We start from the raw sequence: 16,575 nt of genomic DNA, 5'->3' as shown, positions 1-16,575 counted from the left end.
TTGTTATAAATCATGTATCAACATGACAATAATTGCTTTATCAAAGTGGATGTTCTTCAATAAATGATTTAGGTCCCCTCTAGTGGCTCAGTGAGTCATGTTGTCTCTCTCATGGGTTTGCCTCTGTTTAGTCACCAGGGAGGAATTTGTCGGGTTGCCAGGCGTGTCTGCCTGCAGGGAAGAGTCATCCCACAGAAGAATGGGAGGAAAGAGGGGGCGTACTGTTATTTAACCTTAAAAAAAAACACAATCTGGGTGCAAGGTGCATCTCTGTTTTTAACATTATGTTGCTCGTAGACCTCTTGCCATGCTCCAAAGAGTCACAATGCTAAGAGTGATAAATGCACTGCTTTTATTTTTCTGCAGGCGAGCCGAGAAAGTATGACCCGACCTTTAAGGGCCCAATCCAGAACAGGTGAGACAGAGAGATGATTGTACTGTACTGAATTTCTGTCTTTTTTTGAAAATTGTGTTGGCAGCCAGAAGATTTACAAAAAAGACAATTACAAAAACTTTTCTTCAAGCCTGTTTTGGCAAAAATAATACACTACAAAATCAAGTTCTTAAAGGTAATTGATAAAAATACAAGCCAAAAGACTAGTTTGCAGTTAAACAAGCAAAGGCACACATGGATACATAAATTATGAAAAAAAATAAAATAAAATAAAAGAATAAGAGGAGAAAAAGAAAGAATGTTTTTGTTAAATAAAATAACATAGAAAAAGGGAAAAATAAATAAAGTAAAAATAATTGCCATTTACTTTTGACTTGTTACTTTGTTTACAGAAAAGACATTAAGATTTCCAAATTAAAATAATTGAGTGCCTTCCTCATTAATTGCTGGTGCCAAACAAACATGTATACATTACAGAGCAAAACATGCAGGAGGAATGTTGATATTCACATTATGCACAAGTTTCTCACATTAAGTCTTATCTTTGAGGTTTTATAAAGTCCATCTAGACCATTTATTGACGAATTTATCTTGCTGTAATCTGAGGGAAAATGTCAGTTTCCTTATAATATATATTTTATGAGATATTTCTATCCAATCCTCCGTCGAGGGAGTGTGGGGCTTCAGCCGCTGACGAGGTGTAGCTTTTATAAATGCAGCCAAGAGGACTCTAACTCCTGGAAGTTTTCTCTTGTAAAATACTGCATAGATGTAAAACATTGAATCTGAGAGGAATAGTGGCTCTAAATACCTTCACTAAAACCGGATGAATATTCGTCCAAGAGTTTCTTTTTTTAACCATTTGAACTCTGCTCTCTCCTCTGCAGAGGCTGCACAGACATCGTGTGCTGTATTCTCTTCATTATTGCCATCCTGGCTTACATTGCAGTGGGAATACTCGGTAAGAAAACAGCTCTGCAGTTTGAATTATCTTAAAAAAACAAAAACAGTGTGAAATAGAAAAATAACCTACTATTTTTAATCTTTACTGTCTATTTTTGCGCTTCCAGCCTGGACTCAGGGCGACCCCAGGAAGGTGATCTATCCCACAGACAGTCAAGGCCAGTTCTGTGGGCAGGCGGGCACCCCACTTGAGTGAGTTTTTCCAAGTATAGATCACAATTACAATTGTCCTTGTTTCTCTGCTGGACACACACACACACACACACACACACACACACACACACACACACACACACACACACACACACACACACACAGAGTAAGGACGTGCAGACTGGTGTGAACTGTTCTGCAAATGTCAATCAAAACAAAATACAGGTTACAGAACTTGTTTTAGTCACCAACTGTTTCACGCCATGTCTTCTTCATGAGGGTAGATACCAGCATTATCATCCTTTTCCTCAAGAATATTTTCTGGCAATTACAGTCGTACTTTACGTTAACCCATGACTGCATAAAATGATTGAATTCTGTTTTTTTAAAATACAAGGCAACAAACTTTGCATTGTTGCATCCTCATTTTTGAAATATGCATACGAAGATCTCTTTATGTCTTAGGCTGCAGTTGGTAACTTTAAAACAACTTTTTGTCATATTTGCTGAAACTCGCTGTATCCACAAAGTAGTACATGAGACGTAATCTGTGTAAAAAAATCATATTCCCCCGCCTCCTCGTAATGCTTCTAATGGCGTTACGGCTGCTGAATGAAAACAGCCAATCGGACTTAAGGAGTTTCAAACCCAAACTTACTGATCGTTAAATTGTCAGACTAGACAAATATGAATCAAGATTGTGTTACTTTTTTGCCTGTTTCTCTCTTTAAATGTTTTCAGAAATAGATTATACTTTATTAATCCCACACTGGGGAAATTCACACAGTATAGCTGCTTAAGAGTCAGAACCAGACCAAAAATATAATAACATAAAGTATAAGATCTATATACACTATACACACCTTTTACTTACACAGATACTGTAAGTACATGATTGATAGTTGCACCGGATAACTTGAATACACAGTGTGGTATTTTTACTGCAAAAATATTGAAATATAACCTTTAAATATTTTCGCACTGTAATTGGTAAAATGTTGCACAGCAGAAAATTGCCTGGCATACGACACAGTGTAAATATAAAGAAATATGTGTATATGGGCATATATAATGTGAATGTTCATTATGATTATCCAAAAAGTAAGCGTTTTCTCCTTCTGACCAGTTTGTTTATGTGTGTTTTAAACAGGAACAAGCGACTTCTGTTCTACTTCAACATCATGAAGTGTGCCAGCCCGATGGTGCTGCTGGAGTTTCAGTGCCCGACCACACAGGTGTGTGAACTCCACTCTACTTTGTCTTTCTTGTGGTGCAAAACATAAACTTTAAATGTGCTGCAACTCAAAATCTAATTAGATTTAGTGTGTAATAAAGATTTGGGACACAGATATTGTTTGTTCCTTTTATCATCATGGTCATGACCAGTGGATGCTTTTCCTGCACTTGATGTTGACGTTTCCTGCTGTAAATGTTGCTTCCTCCTCAGATGTGTGTGGAGAAGTGCCCCGAAAAGTTCATGACGTTAGTCAAAGCCTACAGCAACAGAAATGACTTTGAGTACTACAAGAAATTCTGCAAGGAAGGTGTGACGAATACGATGGTGAGTCTGAAGCAATTTGAGACTTTTAGCCTCCTTGGATTCTTCTTTTCAGTGCCATTCAGTCATTTACATCCACAAATTATAGTCATAGCTTGATTTGGGCATTTATTTGGACTACTGTCCTTGTCCCAGTATACAAGCACCGGGGACGAATCCATTTATTGACTGAAGTATTACTGACTCCGTCACAGGTGGTGGAGATTTGCTCCCTTTCAGATAGTTGCAATAAACCTTTATTATTGATAAAAAACCGAATCACAATCATAGCTGTTTATCTACAGTAACTTCGACATCTTTACATGAATTAAGAAAGTCCCGTTTTAGTCAAATTTGACTTTGTCTAACATCATGTAAACGTACTGACTCTTTACTTACCTCGATTGTTTCACCATCCAAAAGTTTCCTCACACCTTCTTATCTGTTCTGGATGTGCTGTGTTTCAGGGTATACCAAAAATCCTCCAGTTAGGTCTCTGTCCTGCCATGCTGACCCCCAGCAAGCCCTGTGAGTTGGATCCAACATACACATTACATGTTGTATTCTTGTTACATTTTTTTTTACAATAATTTATATTTTCTGCACTTTCTCTGCCCTGTAAAGTCACTCGTAGGTGTTTCCCAGCTCTGGGTGAGAAAGGAGGGGTGATAACGGTTGGAAACAACTCCCACTTTGAAGATGGAAGCGGAAAGATCAGGGAGGCGAAGGACCTTGTGGACGGAGTCAAGTGAGTACATCACAGAATGACGCCGCTGTGTGGCGTGGCCGGTCCCAACCTGCCACGTAACATCATACAAACACACAGATAAACACACAGGAATCTCTCCTCAGGAACGCCACCGTGGTTATCGAGGCTCGTCAGGTGGTCATGAAGATCTTTGAGGATTACACGCAGTCCTGGTACTGGATCCTGTTGTAAGTCACTCACCCACATTTCTAAATCTTTTTGATCCAGTTAATGAACGAAGCATGAGCTGGTTTCACCGCTCACTCACGCTCTGCGCTCTCCTTCCCTCCTCCCGCCGTCATCTCTCTGCAGAGGGCTGGTCATTGCGATGCTCACCAGCCTGCTCTTCATCATCCTCCTGCGCTTCCTGGCAGGTATCATGGTCTGGGTCATGATTGCCTTGGTGATAATCGTCATAGGATACGGTAAGATCCAAAGTTTATAAAACTTATGTTTGTTATACTCAAAATAGTTCCTCAGGGGCTTGTTTTAGAAAGCAGGTCAAATTCTTTTTGGGGTCAGAGAAATTTTTTTTTACTGATTAAAAAAACTATTTTTTTGGCAAGAAAAAAACATTATTTTTTGCAGAAAAGTCTTGGGGGTTTGCGAAAAAAAAATTCACAAGAAAAATCATTTTTTTGAGAGAAAAATACTTCTTCTGCAACAAAGAACTTTTTTGTACGAAAAATTTATTTATAAAAAAATCCAATTCACAAAAATCCACAATAACATTCGCTAACAGTCAGATGCAAAGCAAGAAATAATTTACCTCCGACCAGACCAATAACACAAAAAAAGTTCCTAGAGAGAGCAGTTGTAATTTGTAGGGAGAGGATAATGGTTTTTTTTAAAAAACTCAGCATGCGTATAACAATGAAAAGTATGTGCATATCAATTAAAAGATGTAAAAACAAAAACTGTTCTTACGGTATAAGGACCAGGAAGTGGGTAAACTGTGTAAAACTTTATTGATTATGGAGCCTCCCTGTGGACAGAGGCGGTAGCTAACTCATAAGAAGAGGTATTATGGACCAGATTGCTGACTTTAATTGTTTGGTCCTGGTTTAAATGTCCTTCAGTGTGCAGGTTACCTTTAACTTTACACTGAAAATGACCACAGCAGGCTTACTTTAATGAATTACAGAGTGGAAGTCTATTTTAATGCAGGCTAAAGAGTGATCAGGCGAGCTGCATAGAATAAATCTCCATGATAACTTATGTGCCTCTGCTTTCATGCAGCTGAGTCAATGCTAAATTCAGCCTGGATACCTGGAAAATCCACTGTCCTAGTTTTGTACAGTAGCTCCCAGTTTACTGGAAAAGATCTGTTTTCTTTCAGGCCCAGATATTTGTTGCCCAAAGTGCCGTCTTTCTCCCCTTATGCATTCACACTGGAAGATTATTTTTTATCATGTTTTTTTATTTCTTCTTTGTTGCACACTGCTTCCATTTAAAAGTTTGTTTTGTGCCATGTGTGTTTATTGCTCTTCAGGTATCTTCCACTGCTACATGGAGTACGCTGCCCTGAAAGGAGAGCCGGGCGCTGATGTGACTCTACAGCAACTGGGCTTCCAGACGGACTTCACCGTCTACCTGCAGATCAGACAGACCTGGCTGGCCTTCAGTACGTACACAACACATCTGTACTGACCGTCATATCCTCTTGTTAATGTCCATTTGTGTAAGTCACTCTTGGGCAGACTGGGAGTAAAAGATAATGGACCAGAATAAGGTCCAGAATACAATTCACTTAGGAAAATGAAATATAAACTACATTGTATTTGCTGATTTAGTGTAATAAACAAAAATGCAAAATTAAAAAGTTAGTAAGATGATTTATAATCCGCACAGCGGATGTTGCTGTAAAATGTGGACGCCTTTAAGACCTCTGCCACTCTCCTCCTGTAGTGATCATCCTGGCCATCGTGGAGGTCATCATCATCCTGCTGCTCATCTTCCTCAGGAAGAGGATCCTCATTGCTGTCGCTCTCATCAAAGAAGCCAGCAGGTCAGACTTCACGTCAGAGCTGTAGACACTTTAATAATAATAATAATAATGATAGAAATAATTATAATTATTATATTTATAGAACACTTTTCATATAAGGCCCGAGCTCAAAATGCTTCACAAAAAAATGCATCACACACAACAAAAAAAAGACAAGATCAGACAGTCAAAAGACAGGCATTGATAAACAAGATATAAAAGTAAAGAGATGAGTAACAATAGCAAAAATGAGAGTATTTCTATAAAATAATAATTAATTAACAGGCAGATTAATACATAGATAGATACGTCATTTAAAAGTGTTCATAGAGCTGCTTCTTGTTTAGCTTTTTTTTGCATTAATAATTTTGGAGGAATTTTTAGGTAACAAATCTGTGCTGCCTATTTTCTTGTGTGCTTTTTAAAACTCAGCAGCAGAAGATCTGAGAACTCATGAAGGACTATAAAACGACAGAGAGGCTGCAATGTAGTCCGGTCCCAAACCATTAAGAGCTTTAAAAACATTTTACTCAACTGAGTTTTCCGAAGGACAGTAAAAAGTTTTGCAGTAATCTAATCAATTAGAAATAAAAGCATTGATAAGTTTTTCAGCATCTAAGATGAGTGGATGGGAGGAAAAACAGATCGATGACAGTTGAGATGTTAAATTGTTCTGACTTAAAATGTGCTTACTGTGACTCATACTAATAAATTATTGGCACAGATGAAGTAATCCAATACAATTTATAGTGATGATTTTTTTTGTTTTTGCTTGTTTGTGTTGTTGTGTTTACAGAGCCATCGGTCACGTGATGTCTTCCCTTTTCTACCCGCTGTTCACTTTCCTCCTCCTGGCCATGGTCATCGCCTACTGGGCAACTACTGCTGTGTATCCTTTCTAATTACAGAAAGTCAGCGATATTAGGCGCACTTCAGATGAACTGCACCTCGGCTAGAAAGCAGATGAGATCAGGCGGCAGCAGCATGGATCGTAACAAAAAAGCCGGACAGTTTCCAGCTGTCTGCGGTTGAAACTAAGAGCCAATCAGCTCCTGCGGTTATTGTTGCCCACGTGTAAATTATGTCAGAGCAAGTCGGCATCTAGATGGACCCAAATCTAACAAAAATGCATTGTGCGGTGATCGGCCGTGACCATTTTAGCCTATTATTTAGAATTGACTGTAGTCAAAGACGTAGGTAACAGGTAAGAAAATTAACACAGCTCCTACAGTGGAGTGACTGCTTTCAGAGAGAAAAACTAAAGCCTATGTGCCATAAATTATTTAAAATAACACCTTAAACTTTAAAGTATGAGACATTTTGTGACACAGCAGTGGGAAACAATCAAGAAGCATTCATTGCCCTGATAAACAGTGTAGTTGTGGTAACTTGCAGCTGCTTGAGTGATTTAAAAAATGTACAAAGTCACCATCCAGTTCGTTCTGAGGGAAAGTCTGCGTGAGGTGCATATTTGATGAATGTGGACAGGTTTAGGCACTTCCCAAATGCGCTTGTTTTAGTTTGGGAGTCTGCAAGTTCAGTAAAGCCCAGAAATTTGGATTCAGGCTCATTTTTGCTTTGACAAACGTTAAATGTTAAGTGTGTGCAACTGTTTTAAGCAGAAATAAACTTTATAAAGTACATTTGGATAGGTAATACAGCTCACGTGACAGAGCTGTATTACCTATCCTTTGAAACTTTGACACTGAACCCTAAATTGCGCCCCGATACTGGTGTAAAAGTGTGTCAAAATGGATCTAATGTGATTTTTAATGAGATGTTGAACGATGTTTGAAGTCTTTAAAGGTTCTGGTGATCATCCTTAATAAAAGTGATCAGCTTCTTGTCTACCTCGAATGAACCCATCTACAAAGTCTTCAATGAGACAGAATGCGAACACTCAAGAAAAACTTGTGACCCCGCGGTGAGTTTTCACTTTATTTATTTACTGATTAATGTTGAATTCTTGTTTTCACAGTGGTGCCATCAAGAAGAAGAAATCTGTAAAGGATAAAGAAAATAAATGTGGAAATATAAGGAGAAATTATTTATTAAGTAAATAAAAATTGTGCGTTAAAAGAACTTGTTGGATATTTAACTTTGTTCTGCTCATGATGTTTCCTTTCCTGATTTACACCGTTAACACATTGACGTCGCTCAAGTTGGTGTTGCATCTACTTCCAGCTCGGCACTTCAAGAGCAAAAAGGATAAGAATTGGGGAAAAATAAAGGGATACAAATAAATAAATGACAGCACAGAAAAATAAATACACAAACTAATTAAACTAACTAAGGTTCTTTATCTGCAAAATAAATATATATTTTTAAAAACTGTATAAAAACATACGTTTTCAAATGTGATTTATTAGGGCCTGAGTGAACGAATTGTGCTGTCCAAAGCACAAAGCTAAAGGGAACGTCGAAAATAGTCAAACTGCCAGGAGGTTTGGCTCAGTGGGTAAATCAGATGGTTAGTGTGTCTGAGGTCGCTGGTTCAAGTCTCACCTGGGTCAGGTGAATTTTGCTGTCCAAAGCACAGCCAAAGGGAACATTAAATACATTAAGTTGGTTTGAGAGACAGAAGGTTGGGGGAGACAGGAAAGTCAGTCTAGTTACAGGCAGGTGGGTTGTGAGACAGGAAGGACAGTCAGGACACAGGAAGTTGAGGTGAGAAACAGGAAGTTGGTTTGAGAGACGGGAAGGTTAGTCAAGTTACAACAAGTTAAGTTGAGAGACAGGAAGTTGAGTGAAGGTAGAAGATGGAGGTAGAGAATGAGAGTATAAGAAGTGAAAATAGGAATAGAAAGGTCAGAAAGTAGAAGATGGAGGTAGAGGATGAGAGTATAAGAGGTGAAAATAAGAATAGAAAGGTCAGAGAATAGAAAGTAATGGACTGGATTAGGAAAGTCAGGAAAGTGGGAGAGTATTAATGTAGGAAAGTTAGGAGCATAGCACGACGCAGCCCAGCGCGAGTCTGTAAACATGAGACGTCCCTTAAGTTTTGAATGACAGGGAGCAGTCCTAAAACGATCGATGGCGTACCTTGCAACGAACACTTAAAACAGTTTAAAAACAAACAGTGGTCTCCTTGTATCCGGAATTTTTACTTATTGAATACTGAATTTTCCTGCCGAGAACTTAGTTGATTATCGGCCTGACTCATATATCAGTCGAGTATTCGACAGACGTCACTGCCGATACTGAATTTTCCGTTTCAACACCATATGATGGATATATCAGCCATTATCTTATTTATGCCATAAAATCTAGTTTGACTGTAGATTCATACAGTTTAGACACTGGCTGTGATATTGCAGAACAAAATCAAGGAATATGGGCCTGACTCATATATCAGTGGAGTATTCGACAGACGTCACTGCTGATACTGAATTTTCTGTTTCAACACCATATGACCGGTATATCAGCTGATATTTTATTTATATGCCATAAAATATAATTTTGCTGTAGATTCATACAGTTGAGACACTCATTGTAATATTTCAGAAAAAAATAGGCACGTTAAGTTGAGTGATATATAGTTTTGGCTGATAAATCAGGTGAAGTTATCACGAAACAGGTAAAATCAGTATCAGCAGATGCGTCTGACAAAATCAAGGAATATTGGCCTGACTCATATATCAGTCGAGTTTTCGACAGACGTCACTGCCGATACTGATTTTTTTCCTCCCGAGAACTTAGTTGATTATCGGCCTGACTCATATATCAGTCGAGTATTTGACAGTCGTCACAACAACACCATATGACCGACATATCAGCTGATATTTTATTTTATTTATGCCATAAAATATAATTTTGCTGTAGATTAATACAGTCAAGGAATATTGGTAACTGGTATACTTTGTCCATTAGAGAGTACTGACATGTTTTAATATTTAAGTGTATGGCATTTTGTTTATTTGTTTGACACAACTGTCTCCTTGTCTTGAATATGTATAGTTTTTGCCAATTCTGGCATAATCCGGTAAATTTCAGCCATGGATTTTGTACTGTTGTCACCTTAAAAGTCACCTGTCCTAAATGAGACTTGATCCCACAACTTCAGGGACACCAACCAGCTGTTTAACCCACTGAGCTAAACCTCCTGACACTAAAACTGTTTTCGACGTTCTCTTTCACTCTCTCCGTTGGACAGCAGTCTTTAAAATACAGATGAAGTTACAAAAGTTTTGTCTCACAATCTGAAACACTCAGATAATCCAACTGATATTTAGACTATTGGTCTAGTGGTTTGCGCTGCTTGTAAAATTCACGGGGATTTGAACCCACAATCACATGGTTTACAAACAAGCACTTTAAGCACCTGAGCTAAACCTTCACACATGGTTTGTGATTTAAGTTGCAGTTCAGACTCTTGTTTGGGACTTAACACTACATATAGGGTTTTTGTTTTGATATTAATAAATTTACATGAAGTTTTTTATGGTTTGGTCTACAACTGATGTACACCGAGATGTTGTGGAATTAATGTGCCCTCCAGTGACATCTAGTGGGCCCTGGAAGTACTACACCATGTGAAATATCTCAGTCCAGGGACCAAAGTCCGCATGCATAATCCGACTTTCACTGAGGGGAGTGCAAGGTTATAAACTTATTTACTCATTTCTTATCTGTTTATTTATTCCTCTATATATTTCCACAGATATTTTCTTATTCTTTTACAGATTATTTCTTTTGTATGTCACTCCTTTTACTCTATACTTTTTAATTTTCCTACAATTTTTAGAAATGTTAATATTTTATCCTTATATTGACCTTTTGGACTGTGATTCTTCCCTTTAATTTTTTCACTCATGAATGTATTTTTTGACATTGTCACAGACTGTGATTGAATTGATTGAATATTTATGGCTCCATCACATTAAATAGAAATCTTTCGGACTACCAGAGTGTGTATATAACGCCTCTATATAATCTTTGTTCAGAACTTCTCGACCAGTCCTGAGAAAACACAGTGCCCTGACTCCGAGTGCCTTTTTGCCTTCTACGGCGGAGAGACTGTTTACCACAAATACCTGATCGGCCTGCAGTTCTACAACGTCTTCCTCTTCTTCTGGTGCGCCAACTTTGTGACGGCTCTGGGACAGATGACTCTGGCCGGGGCCTTCGCGTCATACTACTGGGCCTTCGTCAAGCCAGATGACATGCCTGCCTTCCCCGTGTTTTCCGCTCTAGGGAGATCTCTCAGGTGTGTGTGTGTGTGGAGGAAGTCTCGGTACATCTCACATTTGACACTTAAAACCTTGTGTGAAAGTCACTTTTTTCTTGTTTCAGGTATCATACAGGAACTCTGGCGTTTGGCGCCTTTATCCTCTCAGTCATTCAGATCATCAGGGTTCTGCTGGAGTATCTGGACCACAAGCTGAAAGGTCTGGTGCTGTTTTTGACTATAACGTCTGTTCGTGGCTACGATCCTTAGTTTTCATAGCATTCAGTGCTGAATTCAGCACTGTATGCTTAACCTTTGGCGGTAATTAATTCAAATAGTTTCTGGTTATTTCTGATTGTTAAAATAATGACCTGCACAAATGTTAAAGGTCAGATATGAATGTGTATTTAAATCTTCAAATGCAGTGGTTCTTAACCGTTTTTCAATGATGCATTTGCACTTATTTTTTGCAGCGTACAAACGTAAACATGATAGTGTTTGTAGCAGCTGTTGGCAGTTGGATTTAGAAAAAGAAAAAGAAATATTGAATATAAAATGCTGTTTATCAAACTAGAACTGCAACAATTGAATTAGTTGTCAGTTGTTAAATTAATTGCCAACTACTCTGATAATTGATAAATCAGTTTTGAATGATATTTTTAAAGAAAATGTATCTGATTGAAGCTTTTTATATGTAAATATTATCTGGGATTTTTACTCTTCGATGACAGCAACTAAATATCTGATTTGTGGGCAAAAAAAGACATTTTAGGACGTTACTGTCAATTTTGTGAAACACTAATCTATATTTTTCTACATTTTCTCACATTTTTAGTACAAAAAACTAATCCATTAATTGTACCTATATTAACATTTTTTACATTGAATTTAGTAGTGCATAATTCTTAAAATGATAAGACTTTATTAACAATGTTTATTTTTTTAATACTTTTATTGTCATCCTATCTTGACACACATACGCATTATTATATAACCTGTGCAGTGATGACATAAACAGTGATATTAGGTGCAGCATTTCATAACAGACACATGACAATAAGCTGACATAAATAATTGCACAGTTTACAGTAGGTTTAAATTACTATATTGACTTTACACAAAATCTGCCTTCTGTGTTCCTTAAAAATTCATACGCTCTACTATCAAGCATTGGCAACTAAGACAGGACCAAAAAAAATCTAATTATAAATTGTACACAATAAAGGAGAAAAAAAAGGAAAGAAAAAGAAGGAAAAATAGAAAATACAGAGCGTTATTTAAGGTCGGGTCAGTCCCAGTGTCAGTTAAAGGTTTGCTCACCTGTCAATCATGGTTTCACTCACAGGAGCCCAAAATAAGTTTGCCAAGTTCCTGTTGTGCTGTCTGAAGTGCTGCTTCTGGTGTCTGGAGAAATTCATCAAGTTCCTAAACAGAAACGCCTACATTATGGTGAGTCGTTCACACATTTAAGTCCCTGCACTGCATCCATCATTCAAGCTCAAAGTTTTATTTGTATTGTTTGAGATTTTTAATGTAATGAGTGTCTTTGGACTCTAGGTGGCAATTTATGGTAAAAACTTTTGCACGTCTGCCAGAGATGCCTTTATGCTCCTGATGAGGAACATGATCAGGTGAGTGTCAGAGTTTTAATATTTGCAGTATTTTTTATTTTTTGTTTTCATTTCAGTTTAGCTTCAGCTAAAGTTTCTAGTGTGGGTTTGCATGTTTCACATAAGTTTTTATTAGTTTAACAATGTTAGTTTTTATTTAGGTGTTATTAGTTTCAGTCCTAGTTTTTTAAAATTGCTTAATCTGAACTTTTGTAATCTTGTTCCAGACAAACTCGACACTAAAACACTGTATTTTTTTTGTTTATTTTTCTTTTATTTATTTTTTCAGTTTTAGTTTTGCTTAACTATAATAGCCTCTGAAATTGTATAATTTTACACACACAAAAACATACACACACATTCATGTAAAGGCTCAATAAATCTGTTTAATCCCTCAGGGTGGCTGTTTTAGACAAAGTGACAGATTTCCTCTTATTTCTGGGCAAACTGCTCATCGTCGGGCTCGTAGGTGAGTCTGTTTGTTTCACTCTTTTTCTTCATGCATGCATTTGTCTTTGTAATTATACTCTGTATTACAGTATTTTTCCTGCAGAAAATGCATGTGAGATTTATGTGTGTGCCGTGATTCATGATTTGTGGATTTATAATCATATGATACAACTTATTCTTAACGTATTGGCTGGGTTATTGATGTAGCGGGAGCTACGGGTCGTAACAGTGAGCTTATTTACAGTCAGTCAGTGTGAAACTAAGTCAGAGGAAATTCTTTCTTTATCTCCTGTGGGTGTTTTTAAAAAGTTAGCCTGTGCATTTCACTAAGAAGACACTCGGACAGCTCATGCTCGAGAGCCTTTGGGGTCGTTTTTGCGTCGTAGTGTGGACATCGATATTTTATAAAACTTGACTTTGGGCCACATGACAAAGTTACACAATAATAAAGTTTAGGATTTCAAAAGTATAGTGTGTCACAAAAATTGTCATAGTATAACATGTCTTTAAAAAGATCATTATGTTTTTATTATTAAGTAAAAAAAATCACTTTGTATGTCCTTTATATTGTATCCATATAGTATGTCAAAAAAAAGCCATGGTGTGATATGAAAAAGCCAAAGTATCGGATGTCCTTAACACAGTCATATTAATTTGTAAAATAGTTTAGTATGTCATAGTTATCTTCGTTTTAAAACAATGTTCATGTATAGTAGTCATAAAGATCATATTGTATCGTTTTTCATTAAAAAATAAATAACAAGTCTTCAAAGTATATGGTATACGTGGACGTTTCAGGTGTCAAAAACATTTCCGTCAACAGCAGGGCGTTGTTTAGCGTATGTGTTGGTGCTGCTTCTCCAGATTAGGGATGCACCACAGAACATGGATAAGTGTCCCGTACAAACACATTTACAAACAGCCCAACGTTCCCGTTAACAAAGTGAGGTTTCATGTTGTTTTTCGACAGGGATCTTTGCCTTCTTTTTCTTCTCTGGGAGAGTGAAGGCCTTTGAGGATACGGCTCCACATCTACACTACTACTGGGTGCCCATCCTGGTGAGTCTGCTGCTTCTTTCTTTCCCAAGAAAAACTGATCTATTGTGTTTCTTTATGTTTATGAATGAAATGTTTTTTTCTGGTTCTCGCCAGACTGTGGTGGTTGGATCCTACCTCATCGCCCACGGATTCTTCAGTGTGTACGCCATGTGTGTGGACACGCTGTTCCTCTGTTTCTGTAAGTCGCTCCGCCTCGGTCACTGTTGCCTCCCATGTTATTGCGTCCAGATTATGTAGAGTCCATCTGACTGTGGACAAAGAAACCAGCATCTCAGATCAGATAAATCCTTTGAAACCAGAGCAAATTGCCTTGATTTCTTTAAAAGAAAACATGGGAAGAGAGCAAGAAACTTAAAGAAATGGCCAAAAAATTACAAGAAATTTGAGCAAAATTAAAATAAAAATTCCTAAAAGTAAGGGGAAAAAAGATATTATAATTTGTTATATATTTATATTTAAATAATTAATATTATTTTTTTGCAACATAATTTTAAATAAATATTTGAGAATATATTTGAGAACATTTTTCTGTTTTTGATAATATCTAATAATCCCTTTCAGCTAAAATTCAGATCATTCTCTGGGCCTTTTTTGCAGTTTGTTAGACAGTTGTTGCCAAGTTAATCACTATTTTTTTTCCTGTTTGAAAGAAATCAAAACAATTTTCTCAGGTTTCAGAGGTTTAAATGTCAGTAAAAGGTGTCTAAATGCAGCACAAGAAAACTGAAGTCAATTCAGGTGCTAAAGGTTTGAATGCAAAACTTATTTATGAGCTGAATCCAAACTTCACTTCTTCAATTCTCACGTTGCTTTCGGTGTCGGGCTGTGACTAATTCTAGATTGCATGAATATGGCGTGCCACACTTTACAATTTTCACCATTTCAAAATAACAGTTTGTGGCGTAAAGTGTGTTAATCTGAAAAAAATGCTGCTTGGTGTTGGACTGTTCACTCTTAAAATCTGTAATGCCTGTGGGTGTCTTTGCTTGCTTGCCTTTTGACTTTCTTTCTCTTTTTGTCTCTTCTTTTTCCCACAATTCACCACCTCCTCTTCCCTTCCCACTGGCCCTATAACACCTTTTTTTTTTTTTTAACCTTGATTTCTTTACTAATTTTCTGTCCCATCCATTAACACGCACACACACACATTCACACAATAAGGTGAAGACCTGGAGCGCAATGACGGTTCAGCCGCAAGGCCTTATTACATGTCCTCAACTCTTCATGAGATTCTGTGGAAGAACGCGGCGGAGGATCCGTCTCCGTCTCCTGCTCAGCAACAGGATGACGAAGACGTGAAACGACGCGCTCAGGAGGAGGACGCAGCTTAGAGAAGTTTTGTGGGCAAAGACAGATTTTCGGACATAACAAAACCCATGCAAGACTTTTTTTTTTTAAGTGTTAAAGACTCTTAAATGACCGTAAGGAGCTGGAACTTTTTCATTGGCCGTCGGAAAATTCTCCTTTGCACTTAACCCGCTCACCTCACAGAGGCCGACTGTGGTGCAGATTCAGAGCGCCAAGCCTTAAAAGTGGAGATTCAGTGTTTATTTTATTCACAGCTGCAGATATTTATTTTTACCTGGAAACTTTTCAACTCCCGTAGTGTTTCCAAATGGTGTTATTGTTAGCGCCACCGTCTCAAAGACGACCGTATCGGTTCACTGCCACTGGCCAACTTGAAGCCGTTCATGTGCCTAATTTACAGCGTTAACATCGGGCTGTTTGCACCTTTGACTTTAAATTGTTTACAGATAATACGATCAGAGCCACATGATCTTTAGTGTTACTCCTTTAGGATGCTGCACTATCGATGCACTTTAATTTCTGTTGACACCAAACAGTTTTTTATCTGTTTAACTGAATACTGGCGATTTTCTTGAGGTTAGCTGCTCTGTAGTTTGTTATGTTGAAGTTTTTACTGCAGTTTTGCATTCAGTACTCTTTATAAAGGAATGTGTCCTTGGCAGTGATATTGGTTTAATAAAGAGTGTTTGAGGCAACAAGTCTTTATGAAGTAATTTAAAGGGATAGTTTGGATTATTTTGGGGTGGAGTTGGATGAGGTTTATAGCCATAGTCAGTATATTGCGTATAGCAGGTGGCAGTTTGGCAGATTGGAGAAGCTCAGCTTTGTTCTGTTGTCTTACAAAAAGTCCCACCCAAAATATTCTCAAACAGTTTAAGTGCACGCTTTATTGGCAGTATTGTCACCGCTTTTTATTGATATCGGCTCGTTACGACAGGAAAGACGTTAACGCTTTCGACTCAATTAACAAAAAAAAGCAAATTTCTCTCTCTGAACATGGGAGTTATTGGGAGACCGGTTAGTTATTTTGTGTTATGGAGTCTGTCTGACAGTAAGAAAAAGCAGTTAATATATTAAAAAAAGCGTATACTTCAACCGATACTACTTTTTTTTTGTATCTAAAGTACATTTTGCTGCAGCTTAACCTCTGCTGCAGTCCTCCTGCCCGCTTTTTCAAATGGCGGTGTGCAGACTGACTT

The 16,575-nt window shown here is 37.6% G+C and overlaps 1 protein-coding gene across 3 annotated transcripts in view; it reads left to right on the top strand.

Moving 5' to 3' along the window:
* Positions 1–16,575, top strand: part of LOC121956993 (choline transporter-like protein 2) — a 31,989-nt gene that overhangs the window by 14,329 nt on the left and 1,085 nt on the right. For 2 of the 3 annotated variants that reach the window (XM_088069413.1, XM_088069412.1), the window contains exons 2-22: positions 367–415; positions 1,282–1,355; positions 1,465–1,549; positions 2,661–2,745; positions 2,958–3,071; positions 3,515–3,575; positions 3,672–3,795; positions 3,900–3,983; positions 4,108–4,220; positions 5,288–5,419; positions 5,704–5,803; positions 6,579–6,671; positions 7,622–7,706; positions 10,726–10,988; positions 11,075–11,169; positions 12,295–12,398; positions 12,507–12,580; positions 12,958–13,028; positions 13,980–14,068; positions 14,162–14,246; positions 15,230–16,074. In XM_088069413.1, coding sequence (XP_087925539.1) covers positions 367–415; positions 1,282–1,355; positions 1,465–1,549; positions 2,661–2,745; positions 2,958–3,071; positions 3,515–3,575; positions 3,672–3,795; positions 3,900–3,983; positions 4,108–4,220; positions 5,288–5,419; positions 5,704–5,803; positions 6,579–6,671; positions 7,622–7,706; positions 10,726–10,988; positions 11,075–11,169; positions 12,295–12,398; positions 12,507–12,580; positions 12,958–13,028; positions 13,980–14,068; positions 14,162–14,246; positions 15,230–15,399 — 2,150 coding nt within the window. In that variant the 3' untranslated portion in view covers positions 15,400–16,074. Of the gene's footprint in view, positions 1–366; positions 416–1,281; positions 1,356–1,464; positions 1,550–2,660; positions 2,746–2,957; positions 3,072–3,514; positions 3,576–3,671; positions 3,796–3,899; positions 3,984–4,107; positions 4,221–5,287; positions 5,420–5,703; positions 5,804–6,578; positions 6,672–7,621; positions 7,707–10,725; positions 10,989–11,074; positions 11,170–12,294; positions 12,399–12,506; positions 12,581–12,957; positions 13,029–13,979; positions 14,069–14,161; positions 14,247–15,229; positions 16,075–16,575 lie in introns of those variants that run through there. The other variant, XM_088069414.1, reaches the window with a different exon arrangement.

This window comes from Plectropomus leopardus, chromosome 18 (genome assembly GCF_026936395.1).
Source record: "Plectropomus leopardus strain MGB_pleo_1.0 chromosome 18, ASM2693639v1, whole genome shotgun sequence".
NCBI lineage: Eukaryota > Metazoa > Chordata > Actinopteri > Perciformes > Serranidae > Plectropomus > Plectropomus leopardus.
Note: the sequence above shows the minus strand (reverse complement) of the source record. Positions and strands in the feature narration are given on the sequence as shown.